Genomic DNA, 21834 nt, shown 5'->3' on the forward strand with positions numbered 1-21834 from the left:
GGACAATCTGAATAATAGAATAGGGAGCAACTTGATCCCATTATACTGGGTCAGAGGACATGGTGGTATATATATATTCTGAAAGAAGGCTAAAAAGTTAGGAGACATTAGACTGAGGAATGTCTGCTTTAGTAGACTAAGGACTTGACATTCTATCTTTTAAGGGAAGAAATGTTTTCAGTTAGAGTGTCAAGGTATCTCTAATTTTATTTCTTCTCACCAAGGAAATGGCTTGTGGAATAGTGTGAAGGTTTATTTGGAGTACTTGAATTGAAGACTAGTCAAGAAATTATGATGCTATTACAGGTAATCAGATAAAGGAAATATGAATTATAGCAATGCAATTGAAAAGAAAAGTGAAATATAGACAATCAAGAATAACTGGTGGTTTGAAAGTAGGTGGTAAGGGGGCAGCTAGGTGGTGTAGTGGATAAAGCACTGGCCTTGGAGTCAGGAGTACCTGGGTTCAAATCCATTCTCAGACATTTAATAATTACCTAGCTGTGTGGCCTTGGGCAAGCCACTTAACCCCATTTGCCTTGCAAAAAACAAAAAAAAACAAAAAACCTGAAAGTAGGTAGTAGAAAAGATGAAAGAGCTGCAGATCACTCCGAAGTTTTTATTTGGTTAACTGGGGAAGTTGATGGTATCAGCAGCAGAAACAAAGAAGCTAGAGAAAGTGTCAGATTTAGAGTAGATGACTAATTTTCTTTAACTCATAAAATAGAAGTATGCAGAGGTGTTTTAAGGACTAATGATGTAATTGACTGACATAATATTTCAGGTTGATTATGGTCCACCCTATTGGAGATATCCAACAGATAGTTGGATAAGTGTGATTGTAGTGGAGAGCAAGGGTTGGAGAATCAAGAGCATAGCTGTCATAATTGATGGCATATGAATATATGTAATGCCTAAGAAGTCAACTCTATAAAAAAAAACCCCAAAAGTTATATACAGTACCTTGAGAAATTTGTATCCTGAGGTTTCTAGGGGAAGTAAAAGAGCCATTGAAAAGAGTAGAGAAGTATAGTGCAATATCACAAAAGCTAAGGGAAGAGAAGCAAAAAGTTGGTATGACCAATATTATGTGATAATTCAGGAATTTCAAATAGAAGGATACTAAAAGGGAAAAAATGTCATTGCATTTACTGCATTTTTAATTAATGACCCTGAAGAGAACAATTTCAAAGTGAAGAGGATAGAAATTAAGAGAGCACAGAAGTTAGTAGACATAGAAAAACCTTGAAAAATTCTTTGTAAAAATTTACTAATGTTTTCTGAATTTCATTTGATTTCCTAAAATTATCTTTCTCCTCCAAGAAAATAGGTCCAGTAATTTATAGATCCACTTGGTTTCCATTTGAGAGAATTTTTGTTTTATATATTCTCAAATTTACATTTCTCTGAATATGATTAGTTGTACAAGTCATTAAAAATTTCAGGAATTGAAATTATTACATGATTATGTATTTATGGTTATTATGTGGCATATTTTTGTTAATATGCTTTGGTTACATCATTAAATATTTCCCAATTACATGTAAAAATTAAATATTTATTATTTTTAAATTTTGAGTTCAAAATTTACTTCCTTCCTCTCTTCCCCCATCTCTTAAGAAGGCAAGTGGGTATAATATCAATTTTACATGTGAAGTCATGCTAAACATGTTTGCATATTTATTCATGTTATAAAACAAATTATACACCAAAACTCAAGAAAAATAAAGGAAAAAAAAAGGTTAAACTTTAATCTGCACTTAGAGTTCATCAGTTCTCTTTCTGGAGATAGACAGCATTTTCACTATCTTTTCCTTTGGTTTTGATTTGACAATCATTGTCTTAAAGTAAATGTCTTTCACTGTTGATCATCCCAATAATATTCCTATTACTGTGTATAATATTCTCCTGATTCTGCTCACTTCACTTTGCATTAGTTCATATAAGTCATCCCAAGTTTTCTGAAACCATTCTGTTCATTATTTCTTATAGCACAATAATATTCCAAGACAATCATATACCACAACCTGTTCAATCATTTCTCAATTGATGGGACTCCTATTTATAATTTTTTAATGTGGCATCATTTTAATAAGTTATTTTTACTCCTTGTCAAGTATATCATGCTGTCTATTCCACCTGTCATTATGGTCACTTTCATAATTGTGGAAACCACTAGAAGTCATGTTATAGAAAGGAATTCTATCTGTTTTTGCAAGGCCTAACCTTCCTTGTAAGGTCTTGTTGCCTTCAATCATTGACCCATATGTTAAAAAGTTTCTGTAACATTTCTAAATTATCTTAAGCACTGTTTTTTCACTCAAGAAAAGAGATTCTTTTTTTTTAAGGTTTTTTCAAGGCAGTAGGGTTAAGTGGCTTGCCCAAGGCCACACAGCTAGGTAATTATTAAGTGTCTGAGGTTGGATTTGAACTCAGGTACTCCTGACTCCAGGGCCAGTGCTCTATCCACTGTGTACCCCTCCACTGCACCACCTAGCCACCCCTCCACTGTGCCACCTAGCCACCCCTGAGAGTCTTCTTTTTTAATATAAATTGAAAATTGTATATAGTTATGTTAAATGATATACAAATTAGTATTAAAAGAAAAAATATTTTAGATGTAAATTTAACTACAATCTTTAAGAGTCTTTTGTTTTATTTTTTGCTTAAAACCAAAGAAGTCTTGAGGAACACAAGTTTTTGAAGGAAATAAACTCAAACATGATCTTTTTACAAGAATCTTCCTTAATCTCTCTAGGTGAGAGTAATTTCTCCCTCTTTATATATCCCATGCCACACTTGTATCCTCCTTATCTCTATCTTCTGCTATATTTTAAGCTTCTTAAGAGTGAGATAAATTTCTGATATTATGAGACCTTGGACATTGTGAGGACTTATATATACCTATATATGTGTGTGTAAATATATAAATGTTCCTAGGAAAATAAATTGGTTTTGCTAATATGTGACAAGTATAACTCTTTAAGTTTTCACTCAATAAGGAATATGAAATTATCCCCCAACCTTGAGATGGATAGATTTTTACTCTCTCCTTGAAAGAAATAGATAAATTGTCTTTTGTGGTAGTTGAGGATTTGAAACCAACAAAATTATTAAAGAATTGTATTCTGTCTTTTTAAAAATACTTTAATTAGAAAAGTAATTGATTGCCAAGGACATACACAGACACACACACACACACACACACACACACACACAAACACATGTTACTACTCTTTAATCTATAAATCTTTTTAAAATGTTGATACCAATTATTTATCCTTTGGTTGACCATATCTTCATTGGGACAAAAAATGGCAGACTTGTTGCTTGAGGAATGATTACTTATATAAACAGTCAATTCCCCTGCTTTGGTTGCCCCCCCCCAACATTTTTAGGAGAGAGTAATTTACAGTGTGTGTTATTTGTGAAAAATGGAACACATTCAGAGCCCTTTTTTTTATCTATAAGGTGAAATTTTCATGTAACTTAGTTTGAATGACTAGGATTGCTTGTTCATTTTATAATTAAAATGTTTGAGGAGGCAACATCAGTATTGACTGGAAAAGATCAAGGAAAATTATAGTCAAGTCAGCCTACTGCTTTGCTTGCCCATACAGACATATATGGCAGCTATTTATGTTCACAAATGAGGGCAGCAAGGTGGTACAATGGATAGAGCACTGGTCTTGGAGCCAGGAGGATAGAAGTTCCAATCCAGACTCTGACACTTAGCATTTACTAGCTGTGTGACTTTGGGCTAGTCATTTAATTCTGATTGCCTTGCAACCAGGGTCATCTCCAGTCATCCTGATTCATATCTAGCCACTGGACCCAGATGACGATGGAGGAGAAAGTGAGACTGGTGACTTTAACACAGCAACCTTAAATTTCTAACATGTGTTATTGATTCCAATGCAATAAAACAATAGCAAAAAACAGCCAGGCATTCAAGTCAATTGACAACATGAGTTATCATGCATGAATCCATAGATTTATCCCAGAAAGGGGTCAAAATTATTGGTATTTTTCTTACCACACCTTCAAAACAATCACATGTTAATTCCAAGTTCCAACATTACAGTATTCAAATAGCATATATGTTCACAAGAGAACCAAACACTGTTAGCATTTCTTTGAAGTTACAAGAGAATATCACATAACTGATAAATACATGTTTATATATATATGTATATATATATTCCCTTCCATAAACATTATAGATGATGAGACAAAGATTACAAACTTTCTTCCTTAAAAAGTCCTTGTGAGATTGTTGACAGTTATCAATATTGATTTAACATCAAAACAAAATCAGATTACAGAATGTAATACAATATCTCTTCCCCAAAAGAAATCAGTATGATTCAATATTCCAAAATTCTGTGACATACAATTTATCCCAATTATATTTTTCTTCTTACTAACATAAATTCTCAAGACTTGTTACAAAATTTTCAAAGGGTGACTAAATTACTTTTAGCTCTCAGATAGTTTCTTTTTAAACACAAAGTGGTGATCTTTGCCAATCAAAGGCCTTTGCGCCCTCTTTAAAGCTTCTTGAGGGCAGGGAGTCTGTCTACATTTACTAAACTGAAACCTTAAGGTCGCAACCTAAGTTGGATACAGCCTTCAACCAAAGTATTAGATCAACAAAAATTTAGCTCACAGCTGAAATCATTTCAAACTTTGCCACTTACAAACTTTCAAATGGTATAAGCAGATAAGCTCAGATCCCAACTTCATTAATTCCTTAAAATTAGACCTTTTTAAGAAATTAAATTCAAAACCCAAACTAAAAGGAGTAACATTTAACTCAGGCAACTATAACTATTTCATATCTGAATCACACACACACACACACACACACACACACACACACAGGAGTTTAGACACAGACACAACTATTTTGAATCAAATTTACTAAGCTGAGATTGATACCCTGGCCCATAACCAAATGTCAGAATATAGAAACATTTTCCCACCTAATGCCCCCTAATATATGCTCCCAAATGTCTCTTCAATTCCTGGCATGTAATTTCCCATTGCATGCTTAGATCTTATGCATTTCTACATCAATACCTTTGCTCAGATCGTACCTCCATCCCCCAATCTCTAATTTTCTCTCTTGTTATTTTCCAAGGCTAATAGAGAGATGTGAAAACATCCCATTGATATTTAAATACACATGTACACACATATACACATATATTTATTATATTTTCTGAATGTATCAATTAAGACCAGTCAAAAAATAATTTAGAATCAATCAGAATTTCTTGAGGAACATCATTATTCATTAAGATTTTGAAATACGGGCAGCTAGGTGGCGTAGTGGATAAAGCACCAGCCTTGGAGTCAGGAGTACCTGGGTTCAATCTGATCTCAGAACACTTAATAATTAATTACTTGTGTGGCCTTGGGCAAGCCACTTAACCCCGTTTGCCTTATAAAAAAACTTAAAAAAAAAGATTTTGAAATAGCCAACCAATAGTTAAAATTGAATGCACTCTTAAATAACTTTGTAAAGTTCAAATCCAGTTACTGTATTATAGAAATATTAGTTATTAGCACAGGCTTACTTAAAAGATGAAATCTGAATTTCCTAGGCCCAGAAAAAGTTATGTTCCCCTTTCCTTTAACTAATTGACCATGAAGTTTCCTAATCAATAGCCTAAGAACAATGTAGTCATTGTCCAAACCCTGCCTCCTCCCCAAACCAGGAAGAAGGCATGGGGCTCCCCTGTTTTCTAAAACAAGTTTAGGGGGAGTCTTACAATTCCTGCAATGAAGCATGCATTCCATCTGACATATAGGTATAAGTTTCAAAGTTCTAAAAAGGAAGATTTACCTTCTCTGTCCCCCCTCCCTCTACAGAGGATGGGGACAGCAGAGAATGAGAGAGAGCATTTCAAAGAGAAAGAAAGAGAGAACAAGAATACCACCCAAGGATAATTTCCAGGAGCTCAAATATTTTGCTTTTGTCGAATCTAATTCTTTCCAAGGAACAAACAAGGAAAGAGTATTGGTATCAGATTTTCCCCCATATTTTAATTCTCATCAATTTATAGATAGGCAAACATGTTAACTGGACACATGCCGAATGTCCTTCCTTAAGAACCCTCATTCACAGTGGGATATAAAACAAACGCACCTCAGAACTGCCATTCCCCTGGTCAGTCTGAACTGGGCAGGCCCATACCAGGACTACTACCAAATACCACATGGATTCAGCTTTGCTGACAACCCACAAACTCAACCTTTTTCCATTTTCCAGAAAAAGGTAGGGGCAGCAAGGTGGCACAGTGGATAGAGCACCAACTCTGGAGTCAGGAGTACCTGAGTTCAAATGTGGCCTCAGACACTTAATAATTAATCTAGCTGTGTGGCCTTGGGCAAGCACTTAACCCTGTTTGCCTTGCAAAAACCTAAAAAAAGATAAACACAGAAGGGGGGGGGGGGACTAGAGGTCCATTAATTTTCCTACTTTCCTAAAAATCTAGAATTTAAAAAAAGGGTGTGTGTTCACCTATGTAGTTCCATCCAATTTCCCAGTCTGGGCAGCAAGAATCCCTTCATCGGTCATCAAAATATAACCACTGGCTACATGTGTTCAGTTCTGCCTATGAGGAATCATTATTCAGACTGGGAAAGCATGGGTGGAATTAAAACAAAAAAATTTATTAAATTAAAGACATAAGAAGGGGTAGGGAGAGAGATAGAGATAGAAGAACAAGCAAACAACCTTGGCTGGGCCATGCTCAGAGAAGATTGCTGACCCTGAACCAGGGTCCAGCCCAGGTTTTTATGTCTTGCCTCTCATCCAGAGAGCAAAAGGTGTACTTCCTTCCCCTCTAATGGACCTGGAATTATGTAGAGGGCAAAGCCCAAGATCAGGATAAAAAATTTACATTAAACAATCAATCAGTGGTACCTTAAGAATTGGGAGGGTCTTTACCCCAAGCAGTTTTTAAGATTATAATTGTTTCTGTTACAATCATATTTCTCTACTCCAAGTCAATTTACATCTCAAGAGTCAATTTACATCTCCACCCAAATTCTTTCTGTTACATTCAAATTCTCTTCTTCTTCCCCTGCATAAGATTTCTAAGAAAAGAATAAATTATTCTGGGATAATCCAGAAAGTTTAATGGAAGAGGTGTGACTTTAACCTTAGAATATAAGGAAGGAGAAAATCAGAGATGGAGGATGAAGGTACAATCTGAGCACAGGTATTAATGTAGAAATACATAAGATCTAAGTATGCATTGGGCAAATTGCATGCCAGGAACTGAAGGGACATTTCGGATAATATATTAGGGGGCATTAGGACAGATAAGGCTGTCAGAATTTTGAGGAGGTTGCATTTGGGGAGAAAGGATGGAATAAGCATTTTATAGCATTTTTAATATGTGCAAGAAACTATGAAGAATCATCTACTATTATCCACATTTTACAGTAGAGGAAACTGAGGCAAATAAAGGGTTTTTTTTTTTTGTGACTTGCCCAGGTCACACGTCTAATAGATTTCAGATCTTTCTTACCACAAACTTAGTACTCTATCCACTGTGTCACCTTGCTACCAATATGAAAAAAAAATATTAGTTATTCTCCTTCTATCCACCCATTTTTTCACATCCACAACCACATCCACATCTACATCACAGTTCAAAAGACTATCACACATATCACCTGTGGCATGAACTATTATAATAGCTTTTTCAAATTGATCTCCCAGTTTCTTATTTCTACCCTCAACTATCTATCTTCCATACAGATGCCAAAATAGCCCTCTGAAGTCGTCAAAAATCTTCAGTAATTCTCATGGAACCATGAAATAAGTTTTAACCTTATTTCATATTGCCACTCCCTTCATGAACTCTGTATTCTAGCCAAACCAAAATAGTTGATTATTCCCAAACTCAGCATTCTATCTAATAACTCCCTTTATTTTCAAAACCTATTCCACATGTTATTTTTCTCATCCCTGCCTAAGTTGATCTTTAAAACTCAACTCAAATGTCACCTCTTCTCTGAAGCCTTCCCAGTTCCCTCAGGTTTTTATTGTTAATTCTTCCTAAAACAACAGCAGCAACAACTATTTACTGGTCTTCATACCTGTTGCATCTCTTTCTCCCTTTCAACTTTTGAAGGAGGGAGGAAAGTCTCTAATTTATTTCTCCAGAGTCTAGCATATTACTGACTTATAATAAATGTTTGCTACTGAACATCAAGCATTATTTGGCACATTCAGTGATTGAATAAAGATTCTATACTTTTAAGTAGTCATCTTTGCTTTCCAGTAATCAGTTTTGACTAATCTCTGAGGGCTATCTGCAGAATCTGAACACATAAGCTGTTTACAACCAAAATGAATAGCAAAGAAGATTGGTTTGCCATCTGAGATTCCAAGGAACATAGTTTGAAAAGCAGTATCTTAACAGTTACCTAAAAGAGAACTTCTCTATCACATCAGCCTGCATTTATGGAATACTTACTGGTAAAGCTTTCCACAATCATTTGCAGAAGGGAATATGATAACCAAGCAGATGATACCATTACTGCTTTCAGGGAATTTTGTTTAATTGGGGACACAAAATATGGAAATATGAAAAAACTTGTTCTTTGGCTTAGTATTAAATTCCAAAATTTATTTACTATAGAGTTAAAATAGAAAGCTATAATTGAGGAATATATGTAGAGAGGAATATAATAGGAATAATCAGGTATAATAGGACCAGAAATTTGTAAACCAAAACAAGGTTTATTGACTTCACCAGTGAGGGTAGCTCTCTTGCTTAAGTAGAGTCACACAGTTCAGGAAGGAAACAGTGCTTATTCTAAGACCAGAGAGAAGTAAGGATGAAGTATCTGTTTCTAGGGCTCTGGGGCAGATCTTACTTCCTAATTCATTGGTTGCTTAACCCAGGATATTGAAGTTTGGCAAGTCTTGGAACTGGAGTACAAAATGAGACATATTGAAACCCTATTTCAGACATTTATAATCTCAAACCGGAAACAAGTGGAGTTGAATAAGAACCCACTAGCAGATGTCAGGATAGTGAAGTCAGGATCCATACATATAATAAGGAAATTGGAATTGGAAGCTTTCGTCATCATCATCATCATCACCACCATCATCATCATTGAGATAAAGTGTGAACTATAAGTACCTCACAGATGAAAAAGAAAAGCAAACATTTTCAGAAGATTGTATTCCAATTACAGTTTTTAGAGAGATACCTAGAGGGAGAAAAGGTTCATTACTTGCCTTGGGGGAACTTACAGAGTGGAGCCAAACACTCAACTCACCTGTCCTAACAATCTCCTCCAAACAACTTTAAAATCAGTCCTCAATTAAGAGATGGAGTAGCAGAGCCAAGATTGAAGCATTTTTTTTTTCAACTCAAGACAATTTACAAGATTAGGAGAAGAGACCTGTGACATGGTGGTAGAGGCTGGCCCAGAGACCAGGTGGATGAAACACTGCTGAGACTGGTGGTGTGACAGAAGCAGCAGTAGCAACAGGAGCCTTGGGAGCTCACAAGAGAGAGGCAGTAAGGAGATGCAGCAACTAGTTAGAAAAACATTTACAACGGACCCCTTTGCAAGCACTGGATGTAGAGATGGAAATTGTTGGTGATTCCATTGCCTATACCCACTTCTGGATCACAGTTCAAGGGTGGAGAAGAGGTCAAGAGGAAGCAGGGACCTTGATTAGCAGCATCTTTTCAGGTCTCAAGAGCACAGGAGCCTTGAGGAACAATATCCCTTCAATTTCCAATAAAGCAATTATCCTGAAGAAAAGTATTGATTGAAATCCCAAGACCAAGTGCTCTGGAGACCAGAGTTCAGAACAGAAGAGCACTGACCATACCTCTCCCCAGATCACATCAATTTGGAAGTACTGAAAACTACCAAACCCCCAGAATTAGTTTTGGAAACAGCAGTACAAAAAAAGCCTAATGTTTGAACAGTGCCTTTCCTTGTCCCCCACATGGGAAAGAGAGACCAACTTTTTGAGATTAATTCAAAATGTATAAATAGATTGGAGAAAAATCTAGAAATAAATTGGAGCAAACAACAAAAAAAGAACCTGACCATGAAAAGTTACTATGGTAGAGGCAGCTAAGTGGCGCAGTGGATAGATCACTGGCCCTGGAGTCAGGAGGATCTGAGTTCAAATTTCACCTCAAACACTTGATACTTCCCAGCTGTTTACTTTGGGTCTTTGGGTAAGTCATTTCACCCCATTGCTCTGCAAAAAACAAAAGAAAAAAAAGTTAGCATAGGGACAGGGAAGACACAATCTCAGAAGACAATGAAATCAAACTAGCTATATGCAAAGTCTCAAAGAAAAAGAAAATGTAAATTGAGCAAAACCCTTATAAGAATTCCTAGAAGAAATGAAAAATTATTTTCAAAATCAAACAAGAACCATAGCAGAATAATTAGGTAAAGAATTTAAAATAAGGGAAAAATAATGGGAAAAAATAGCATGGTAAAAGAGGCACAAAAATACTGAAGTCTTTAAAAAGAAGAGGAGTTTTCCCAAAGAAAAAAAGATACAAAAATGTACTGTTGAATATAACTCCTTAAAAAGCAGAATTGGGAGGGCAGCTAGGTGACGAAGTGGATAGAGCACTGGCCCTGGAGTCAGGAGTACCTGAGTTCACATCTGGCCTCAGACACAATATAATTTCATAGCTATGTGGCCTTAGGCAAGCCACTTAACCCCTTTGCCTAGCAAAAAAAAAAAAAAAAGCAGAATTGGCACTGTGCAAAAAGAGATACAAAAACTCACTGAAGAAAATAACTTTTTTTAATTTTAGAAAGGTTTTATTTATTTTGAGTTTTATAATTTTTCCCCCAATCTCGCTTCCCTCCCCCTACCCCCACAGAAGGCAGTTTGCTAGTCTTTACATCATTCTCATAGTATGTATTGATTGAAGTTGAATATGATGAGAGAGAAATCATATCCTTAAGGAAGAAACATATAGTATGAGATATAGCAGAATTACATAATAAAACAACAGTTTTTTTTTAAAAAATTAAAGGTAATAGTCCTTGGTCTTTGTTCAAACTCCACAGTTCTTTCTCAGGATACAGATGGCATTCTCCTCCAGTACAGACACCGCAAAATTGTGCCTGATTGCTGCCCTGATGGTATGAACAAGTCCATTAAAGTTGATCATCACCCCCATGTTGCTATTATAGTATACAATGTTCTTCTGGTTCTGCTCATTTCGCTCAGCATCAGTTCATGCAAATCCTTGCAGGCTTAAGAAAAGAATTCTTTAAAAATTAGAATTGATTAAAAATAAAAAAATAAAAAATAAATCATTCCTTTATTATATAAACTAAAAAAGAATTAGAATTGAATATAATTTCTCTTTCAAAACATTCAATTTCAATCAATGTATAGCATGGAAACAATGTAAAGATTATCAAAGTGTCTTCTGTGGGGCTGGGGGGAGGGAAGGAAAGGTAGAGGAAAAAGTATAAAATCCAAAACTTTACAAAAATGATAGGTAGAAACTACTATTGTACATAATTGGAAAACAAAATATTTTTTAAAAATTAAAAAAATTAGAATTGAACAAGTAGAAGTAATTGACTACATGAGATATCAAGAAACAATGAAATAAAGTCAAATGAATGAAAATTTTTAAGAAAATGTGAACTATTATAAAAACAAAAGGGAGAGAAAATTTAAGAATTAGTGGACTACTTGAAAGTCATTTTCACAGGAAAAAAATAAGGAAAATGACCTTGATATTCTAAAACCAAAGGGTAAATAGAAATGAAAAGAATCTACTAATCACCTGAGTTTCCAAAATGAAAATTTTAATGAATATTAGAATCAAATTCCAGAGCAACTAGAAACCATTCAAATATCATAGAACTACTGAGGACCTTAAACAATTTAGCAGCCACTATTTTAAAGTAGAGTATTTGGCATATGATGTTCTAGAGGGAAAATTGGGTTAGTATTTGAACAAAAATAGCATATCCAGAAAAACAGTGTAATTCTATAGGGGAAAAATGATGTTTAATAAATTGATGAATTTCAAGCTTTCCTGACAAAAGAATTAGAACTGATAGAAAATTTAACTTTCAAATACAAGACTCAAGAACAGCTTAAAAGAAGATAAGCATAGCTTCTTATGACTTTGTCATTATTAGCATAATTAAAAGGATTCTATATATACATAGAGCATGGGAAATTATATTGGGATTATGGATCACAAACTGAATATAGCTCCCTCACACTAGTAAACTGAGTGTATCATTAAAGTATCTCTTTTTTCTACAATCCCCATCCCAATGACATTTCCACAAGAATAGTCTGTGTGATGGCATTTATTCAATGAAACTTAAATGTTTCAGGAATCAGTTTAATCATTAGATTAAGGCATCTTATCTAATCAATAAAGTTTGTTCTTCATTCTTGAAGTACATGATATCAGGGAAGTGATTCTATGACAAGAATGTGAATTGGATTTGAATAAGGGGAACTGTGCTAAACCAAGATCTTCGCTTTCCCCCCAGGAGCCATCTGGGGTCCAGTGACCAGGTATGAATCAGGATGACTAGAGAGGGCCCTGGATGTGAGGCAATCAGTGTCAAGTGACTTGCCTAAGGTCACAGAGCTATTAAGTATTTGAGGCTGCACAATCTAGGGCTGCTTTCTATCCTTTGTACTACCCAGGGGCCCTAGGTTATTCAGATCTTATCTAATCACCGAGGTCTATAAACAAACTCTCCCAATCTTTTGGCTTAACCTCCACTCTCCTTTGTGGTTTAAACACAGAGAAGCCCAGGTAAACTTACTTTGGGCAGTCTATGCCCATTCAGGTGGGGGTCCCTTGTTGGCAAACTCAATAGCACAGTATTTTAAAACAGTAGCAAATTCTAGTTTTGTTGTCTTTCTATGAGTTTTAGCTTAGTTACTGGCTCAGTTTTTTTCCCTCAAAAACTTTTCAAATTTTATGAAGCCATATGCCATTTGAGATCTTGTCATTTTCATATCAAATGTCTTGAAAATAAGTTTGTTCCCTAAAGTGGTGTCCTGACTTGTCATCCCTTTCCATATGGTGAAGAGGTGGTATTTGTTAGTGGAGACTTGGATTTTTTCAGCTTTCTCATTTCAACAAACATTTATTATATTTGTTAGGATTCTCTGAATAATAATAATAATGACATTGATATCTTTTTCTTTGTTTATTTCCTGTTTTATGGAATAGATATCTTGTTTAACTATAATAGGTTAAAGTACATATTTATCCTTAAATCTAATTCATGGTTTGGAAAATTATTTCCCCTAAATTCAAATGCCTAAAAAGCTAAGAATGATTTTTATGCATTGTTAAATACAATGAACTTTATTTAAAATTTTTAAAAAATCTTAGCATGTGGACTTCACAAAAGTAGGCAATTCAGCACAATTCAGGAGATTAGAAACTCTCTGCTAATTTCAGTAATCATTCATCATCTGTTTGCCAAAATATAATCAATTTAATTGCAATAATTTGAGTAGAGAAGAGTTATCTTGGGGTGCTTGTCCTATCCACTGTCTTTACACACTCTCTTCTTTATGGAAACATTCATGTTATGCAGGTATGATATTTCTCAGTTGTCTCCATGACTTTTTTCTTTTTATTCTCCTAACTGGAACTACTTTTTTGACAGTTTTCTATATCTTCCTCTTCCCTCATTCATAATGGAATCATCAAGCATCAAGGTATATACTTACTTAGTTTGAAGAATATGTCAAATTTTCACAGAATTTCTCGACTTATTCATCTTTTGCAAAGGGTGCTGATGCAGAAATCCATTTTTCTTCACACTGCTCAGTTATGTTTTTCACGAACATAGCTAGATATGATTGCTGTGTTAACTCATGAAATGAGGTTTCATTTTGCTACGATGAAAACTCTCTGTCAAATTCTTTTCTCCAAGTTCTCTTTTCATTTGAATGAGACTTAATTCTATCTTGTGGTTTTATTTATATCAGCAATTTCAATATGGATATCACTGAATAAAAACTGAGTATCAACAGTTAAATTTGTTTTTCTGGAAGACTAAAGAATTGTTATTCTTGCATCTCTTTGTAGAATCCCATTTCTTGCCACTATGGTCCTGGTAGTAGGGACTGTATGGACTACTTTATATACTTCCCTTTACTTACTGGATTATTAGAGATAGGTATTGGATGGGGCTTAGGGATAGAGGCTAGACTTGTAATTATACTAATTTCATGACATACACACAAAAGTTTAAAAATTGTTGCTTCAAAGGATTTCCTATTGCTTGGAGAAACAGTGATTTGACCTGGTTCACATAGTCCATATGTGTCAGAGACCAGTCTGGAATTAAGGTACCTCAAGGTCAGCTGTCTAGATAAGATGTCAAACTGAGCCTACATCATGCTCCATGTCATCATTACTATGGTTTAAAAAAAAAATCACTGCATGGTACCCCTCTTCCTGATGATGAGCTTCTCTCCACTTAGCTTAGCCTGTCCTCAAACATATAAAAAAGCTGCAACCAGAAAGAGATTTGACTTTATTCCATAATAATTATAAAAATTCTAAAGAAAAGTATGATTTTTGTAAAAGCTCATATACTTTTAAAAATACAATTTGTATTTTTTTGTAAATGTTTTATATTATACCTAATAAAATATGACTTTCTTGAAGGTAAGAACCATATATATATATGTATATATATATATACATATATATATATATATACTTTAGCATATATTATACATGCATACACACATGTACACATCTTTACTTCTAACATTGAATAAATTTAGTTATTGTTGGTGTGTCTATAAGACATTCCACTTTTGGTTGAATTCTGGTTAACCATGGATTCCATTACTTTTCTCACTGTTTATAGTCAGGGATTACCCATCACAGTTTCAACTGAGCAATGTAATGCTAATCTGAATATCTACCATAATCTGAAGTGTTTTTTCTTTTTGAGTTGTGTTATACAGAAGGCTGTGACTTTATCCATGTGTATATATTTGTTTTCGCAGTGTGTGCTGGAACAGAGAACAAACTGAGCTCTCTCTCTGACCTGGAACAGCAATATCGCGCCTTACGTAAATACTATGAAAACTGTGAGGTGGTCATGGGGAACCTGGAGATAACCAGCATTGAGCACAACCGTGATCTCTCCTTCTTACGGGTAAAATTCTCTCTCTCTCTCTCTCTCTCTCTCTCTCTCTCTCTCTCTCTCTCTCTCTCTTATTCTCTTTCTCTTCTTCCTCTCATATTTGTGAATGGCCACTGATATCACAGTGCATATAACAACCTATTTGTTCATAACTGGAGAAACAATGATCCTTCAACCATGAGTGTAGGCAGAACATAAGAGATACTAAATGAATAAAAAGGGAAAAGAGCAAGGATAACAGTTATGTCAAAACTGACACCCTGAGTATAGAACAGCTTCAGTTACCCAGGATGTTTGATAGTAGATACTGTCACTGCCTGGTATATAATGTCTAGCAAGTCTGCCTTTTTCTAAATTGCCAGCAGGTGAAAAGGCAATTAGGCTAGCAATTGGGAAGGTCAGAGGACAAGCAGATAAGTATTGGTGACTTTAGCAGGTATCCTCTTTTCCTTTTTCTTCTAGGTTTTCTAGTCTTTTTGAAGGTTTTAGACCCACATACATAATTGAACTGAGACAAAGGCAGATACTACACAATTTCTACATATAATTAATATAAAATAATACATATAAATATAAGAGAATGGAAAAGTATATGAATCAAAACAAGTTATTCAAGGATACACAAAGATAAAAATCTCAAAAATATTTGTTTTTCATTTTTCTATACTCAGCAAGGTAATGTATTAAAGTTGGTGATGTTTGCTTTGTAAACAGGAAAAACAATATAGGCATGTTTTGCTTTAAGAAAACCTGACAAGAAAAATTTAAATTTACAAAACAAAACAAAAATGGTGGGGATGGACATTTGTGCTATAGAAGTATTCTTTGTTTAACATTAAGTATGACAGCAATGTTTAATTTAAGAATTCCACAGACTATTTAAATATTGTTTAATTTACAGTCATTTTTATTATGAATTTTATGTATGGATGAATTTTTGTGAAATTTGCATTTTATAAATCATGGAAGAAAGGCTTATAGAAACTCTATGGATTTTTTCTGTTCTCTATTGGGCAGTGAGGTTTTCAGCAATATAATTAAATTTTTATAACTCCTAGTTTGCTCAGTCACTCAGAGACTTTTGACCTCCATTAACTTAATAAGCACTTCTAGGACAGTTGATGTCTTTTCAAAATGAATTACCACCAAATTTTTAATTATAGGGATGAGCTTATGATTTTCAAATTTTATGTTGACTTTACATTTAGTATTGTGGAAGAAATGAGCACAACTTTTAATGCTTTGATGGTAGATTTATGGTTTCATTAATGGTGTCTGAGACTAGTTAATAAGGGTTTTTTTTAGTCTTAAAGATAGCTAGGGAAAATATGTAATACAAATTCTAGATAACTATTTTTTTAAAGAACTTAAGAAGTCATGTTGGGAAACCACCTGCCTTAGGGATGTGCCACTTCATGGAAATCAATTAAAGTTAAACATTTACTCTAAATTTTCTGATGTCTGTAATAAACTTAGATCAGGTTTCTACTATTGTTATAAACAAATAAATGGTTTTCCTAAGGACATAGAATATCAATAAAAACTCCCTAATGATAAAATATGGAAATTAAACTGAGAATTGTCTTAATTAATGCCACAGTATGTCCACTAAAATGATGAAGATTGATAATTGTGACAAAATTTAATTCTGGCAAGACTGAGGAGAGAAATAACCACAGTATTATATTGTTGGAGGATCTGTCAATTATTGGATTATTTTTGTAAAATACCTTGTCACTTTACAATTAGAATTGAAAAAAAAAGTTGTTCAGATCTGTTAATCCTAGGATATCACTACAATGATTACATTCTAAAATATTGATGATGATGATGATGATGATGATGATGATGATGATATTTGTCTTTCAAGACTATGACACTAAGGAGGTGATTCTATGACAAATAAGTGAATTGGATTTGAGTGAGGGGGATGTTGTGCAAATTTATGAGTCTTACCTTCTCCTCCAGAGCCATCTGGGTCCAGTGGCCAGATATGAATAAGCATGACTGGAAATGACCCTGGGTGTGAGGCAATCAGAGTTAAGTGACTTGCATAAGGTTAAAGAGCTAGTAAGTGTCAAATGTCTAAGGGTGGATTTGAATTCAGGTCTTCTACCTCCAAGGCTGGTGTTCTATCCAGAGCACCACCTAGCTGTCCAATAATCTAAATGCCCAAATAATCTAAAATATTACTGATTGAAAAAAATGCTTATCTACAAAAAAAATTCATGGGACATCATTCACTGTATCAAAAAAGCTAGAAATAACTTATGCTCCATTTTTAAGTAATGGCTAAACATTTGCCATATAAACTAGTAAGAGGAGTATGATTAATTATAAATATAAAGACTTAAGTATGTATGTATATACAAATAAAAACTACAACAAAAATTCAGAAAAACAATATTCAGAAGAAATAGAATTCATGAGGAAACAGAAGCAATAAGATGGTTTTGTTAATATATTGATAATTGTTAATCCAATTACAGTCATTAAATTACAATAAATTATTTTGGTCAATAGGAAAAAAAGGAGTATTTGGTTACTCTTGTTCCTTGGCTTTATAAGTTTACTTATCATTTATTAAATTCCTTTAGTGGGTCAGCAGAGGTGGCACAAAATTAAAAAAGGTTTTCCAACAAGTTTAAGCTTTTTCATATTGTTCTGATATAATCATCCCTAAACTTGATATATTAGAATAACCGATAATGTCTACATTTGCCTATGAATTATACAATTACTTCATTTTGAAAAATATATACTATTCCACAATTCTTTCTCTGGATACAGATGGTATAATCATTGCAGATACCTCCAAATTGTGCCTGATTGTTGCATTGATGGAATGATAGTTTGAACAAAGACTAAAGACTATTAATTTTTTTTTTAAAAATCATTATTTTATTATGTAATTTTACTATCTCTTATACTTTATCTTTCTTCCTTAAGGATATGATTTCTCTCTCATCACATTCAACTTAGATCAATACATACCATGGAAATAATGTAAAGACTAACAGACTGCCTTCTGTGGGGGTTGGGGGGGAAGGGAAGTAAGATTAGGGGAAAAATTGTAAAATTCAAAATAAATAAAATATTTTACTTAAAAAATGAAAATATATCCTACATGAAACCTGATAGGAAAAAATTAAGTCAATGAAAGGGCAGGATTCAATAAAACAAAAACAGAAAACCTTGAAATTACTGTTCTTGCTTTTTTTTCCTTTTAAATGAAATGGCTCTTAAGTGAACTATGAAAAGACTTCTAGTTTATTCATTATTCAACTGATCACTGTTTAGAAGGCATTTAAAGACATTTAAAAGTGCAACTAAAGACATTTAAAACAAAAAACTTTTCCACACATTCATGGAATATCTAGTCTACTATACCAGATATAGTGCTGATCTTGGATTCTGCAATATGTGGGTTTAAATCATACCTCAGAAACATGTTTGTGTGAACATGGGTAGTGAATTAAATTTTCTGAGTCTCAATTTACTTATCTGTAAAATGAAGATAACATCTACCTCATAGTTGTTGTGAGGATCAAATGAGATAAGAAATATATAAAGAATTCTTTAAATTTTCAAGTTAATAATGGAAGTTTATTTTTATATTTTATTTTTTGCCAATTGAGTTTGACAATACACATGATATGATAGATTTTTCGACTTGAAGTTGGGGGGAAGTGTAGCCATTTGGGGAAGTTTTTCTTATTTCAGGTGTTCTTAAGTTTGAGTTCATGGATGCCTCCAGGGTTTGTAAAGAGGTATCAAAGAGGTTCATGAAATGGGATGGGAAATAAATTTACATTTTAATTGGAAGAACTTTTTGTTTCCTTAAAAACAATCCAAGATTCCCCCCCCCCCAAGAAAGGGTTTATAGGCTTCATCTGATAGTCAGAGAAGTCCAAGATCCATTAAGTCACAACCCTTTGACTCACAGTCATTTTGGAGTGGGGGTGGGTGGCAGTAGATACATTGCTAGACCTAGAGTCAGAAAGACACATCTTTCTGAGTTCAAGTTTGTCTTCAGAGACTTAATAACTGGGTAAGCCTGTGAAAGTCATTTAACCCTGCTTATTCATTAAACCTCAGTTCTTCATCTGTAAAATGAACTGGAGAAGGAAATGGCAAATGTCTCCAGTATCTTTGCCAAGAAATCCCCAAGTGAGGTCATAAAGAGTTAGACAGGACTAAAATGACTGAAAGGCAACAACAACCAAATATTTTTAACCATACTGCTATGGGGTCTTTATTGCATCTTTCAAATCGACAATCCTTGAGGATATAGTGGAGGCATCAATGATTTACTAAGTATTACCTTTCATTCTGAAATCAGTAATTCTTTGAATAAATTTAGGGTACATTAAGTTTCCTGAACCATATTCTCCAACTTTTCCATCATATGTACTAGCAAAGTAACTATTCCTTGAAATAGGAATTCCTTACTCTATGCCCACACCAAGAGATAACATCAGCCCATTGAGAATTTCATGTCAATCTTATATTTTCCATGATATTTCCATAAAATTCCATGAATTTTATATCTTTACTAGAACTTTAAAATATTAGTATAACTTGGGTTTCTGAAAATGGACTAAGATTTATGTATATTACTGAATTCTAAATTAATTGATAATGCAATGTCTTTCTTAAATAATCCATTTAAATTATTTAGAGACATATTTTTCTAACTTTTCAGTGTTATTATAACCATAGCATACTGCCCTGCACATAGTAAGTTGTTGAGAAAAATTTCTTTAATCCATTGATCAATTCACTGGTTTTGTAGACTATTTGCTCTCAACTTTTATGGATAAATTCCAATTTGAGGGGAATTTTAGTGATAATCTTGAACATCCCCACTGCAAGGTATTATACAGTTGGCCAAAAAAAATGTCCTAAAGCTTTTTTATTACACATTTTATTGAAGTCACAAGGTTAAAAGATAATAGAAAACAGCAAAGCATAGAATCAGAAACTTGGAATTATTGTCCAGTATTAGATGAACACTCAACAACAAAGCAAAAAGATATAAGTAATGGAAATGAACTATTAGACCTCTTACCCTTATTACAACTGCTGGGAGCTTTCTTTTGCCAACCTATTTGCCTTTCTTTGTCTTCTTAGAAATCAATAATTGTGTTCATCTAAGGAGAACCTCACCTACCAAATTTTCATTTTGTATGTATCTTTTGTAGTCTTCATGTTCAGTTCACATCAACATGTAGCTATTGAGCCCACAGTGCATATGTGGGTACTTTGGAACATAGGAAAAAAAAGAAGGCATAATCTTTGTACTTTGTGGATGTGTTCAAAGTGGTCACCTACACTTGCTAGATTAAAATTAGTACAGGAACATTAGGAGACAGGAAATACTAAGATTGCTAAGAAGAAAAATATCTTTCATTTTTATTTATTTTAAAATCAATACCTTAGTGAAGTTGCCATAATCTTCAATGTAGATTAGAAGTCTTGTACCCAACTAGTCCATCTTTTTGGTTTTTGTTGTTGCTGCAACATTAACAATAAATATAAAAAGGAAAAAATAAATTATCTATTTTAAAGGTACTGTAATCATTGTTTCTAGGTTCCAGTTAATACAGATCAGAAAAGGCAATGAAAAGCAGCTAGAAGGAGCAGAAGTCAACAATTTAGGGGGAACTGACAAAACATTTTATTTTAAAAATGTAAAATTTCAAAAAAAAGTCACGCAGGTTTTATTACATCAAATGAAATTTTTCCTACAATTACTGTCCCTAACTGAAGCCTTCCCTAATCTGACAGTTTTCTAAGAGAACTGGGATTCTCAAGCCCATTTCAATATAAACATTTTTATATGAATAGTAAGATGTTTTCTAATGCAGTAAATATCACTGTAACCCACATAAACAAAAGTTCTTTGGGAGGTCCTCAATAATTTTTAAGAGTATATAAGGGTGGGGGGGGGCAGTTAGGTGGTACAAGAGCTAAAGCACAGGCCCTGAAGTCAGGAGGACCAGAGTTCAAATTCAGCCTCAGACACTTAATTGCTTAGCTGTGTGTGACCTTGGACAAGTCACTTAACCCTAATGCCTTACCAAAAAAAGGAATTAAGGATGGTTTTAATTTTCATGGCTTAATTTTTCTCATCAATACAATGATTCAAAACAATTCTGAAGGACTTATAATAAAAAAATGTTCTCCATCTCCACAGAAAGAACAGATGGAAGTCTGAATGTGGATTGAAGCACATGTTTTAAAATTTTTTTTCTTTATTCTTATTTTTTTGGTCTGTATTTTCTTTTGCAACATGAGTAATATTGAAGTGTTAATGACTGCATATCTATCAAATTCTATATCAAATTGCTTGCCTTCTCTAGAGAAAAGGAAGAGAAAGAGGGAGGGATAGAATTTGGAACTCAAAATTAAAAAAAAAAACAAATGCTAAAAATTTTTATGTATAATTAAAAAATAAATTTTAATTAGAAGAGTGTAAAGGAATTTTGAGACCAAAAAGTTTGAGAATGTCTCCCCTAGTCTACTCCATGTCCCTTCTGCCTCTAATCCATCCCAAGACAAAAGAGAAAGGATCTCTGTCTCCTATTTGTCCTTTTGTATCACTTTAATGAACTTATTGAGCTGAGGCAGCTATATGAC

The 21834-nt window shown here is 33.8% G+C and overlaps 1 protein-coding gene across 4 annotated transcripts in view; it reads left to right on the forward strand.

Annotated features, from left to right (window-relative positions):
* The window catches only part of ERBB4 (erb-b2 receptor tyrosine kinase 4), a 1472307-nt gene that overhangs the window by 495396 nt on the left and 955077 nt on the right, over positions 1–21834 (forward strand). For all 4 annotated transcript variants that reach the window (XM_074191455.1, XM_074191456.1, XM_074191457.1 and 1 more), the window contains one exon: positions 15053–15204. In XM_074191455.1, coding sequence (XP_074047556.1) covers positions 15053–15204 — 152 coding nt within the window. The remainder of the gene's footprint in view (positions 1–15052; positions 15205–21834) is intronic.

This window comes from Macrotis lagotis, chromosome 6, assembly GCF_037893015.1.
Source record: "Macrotis lagotis isolate mMagLag1 chromosome 6, bilby.v1.9.chrom.fasta, whole genome shotgun sequence".
In the NCBI taxonomy this organism is placed as follows: Eukaryota; Metazoa; Chordata; class Mammalia; order Peramelemorphia; family Peramelidae; genus Macrotis; species Macrotis lagotis.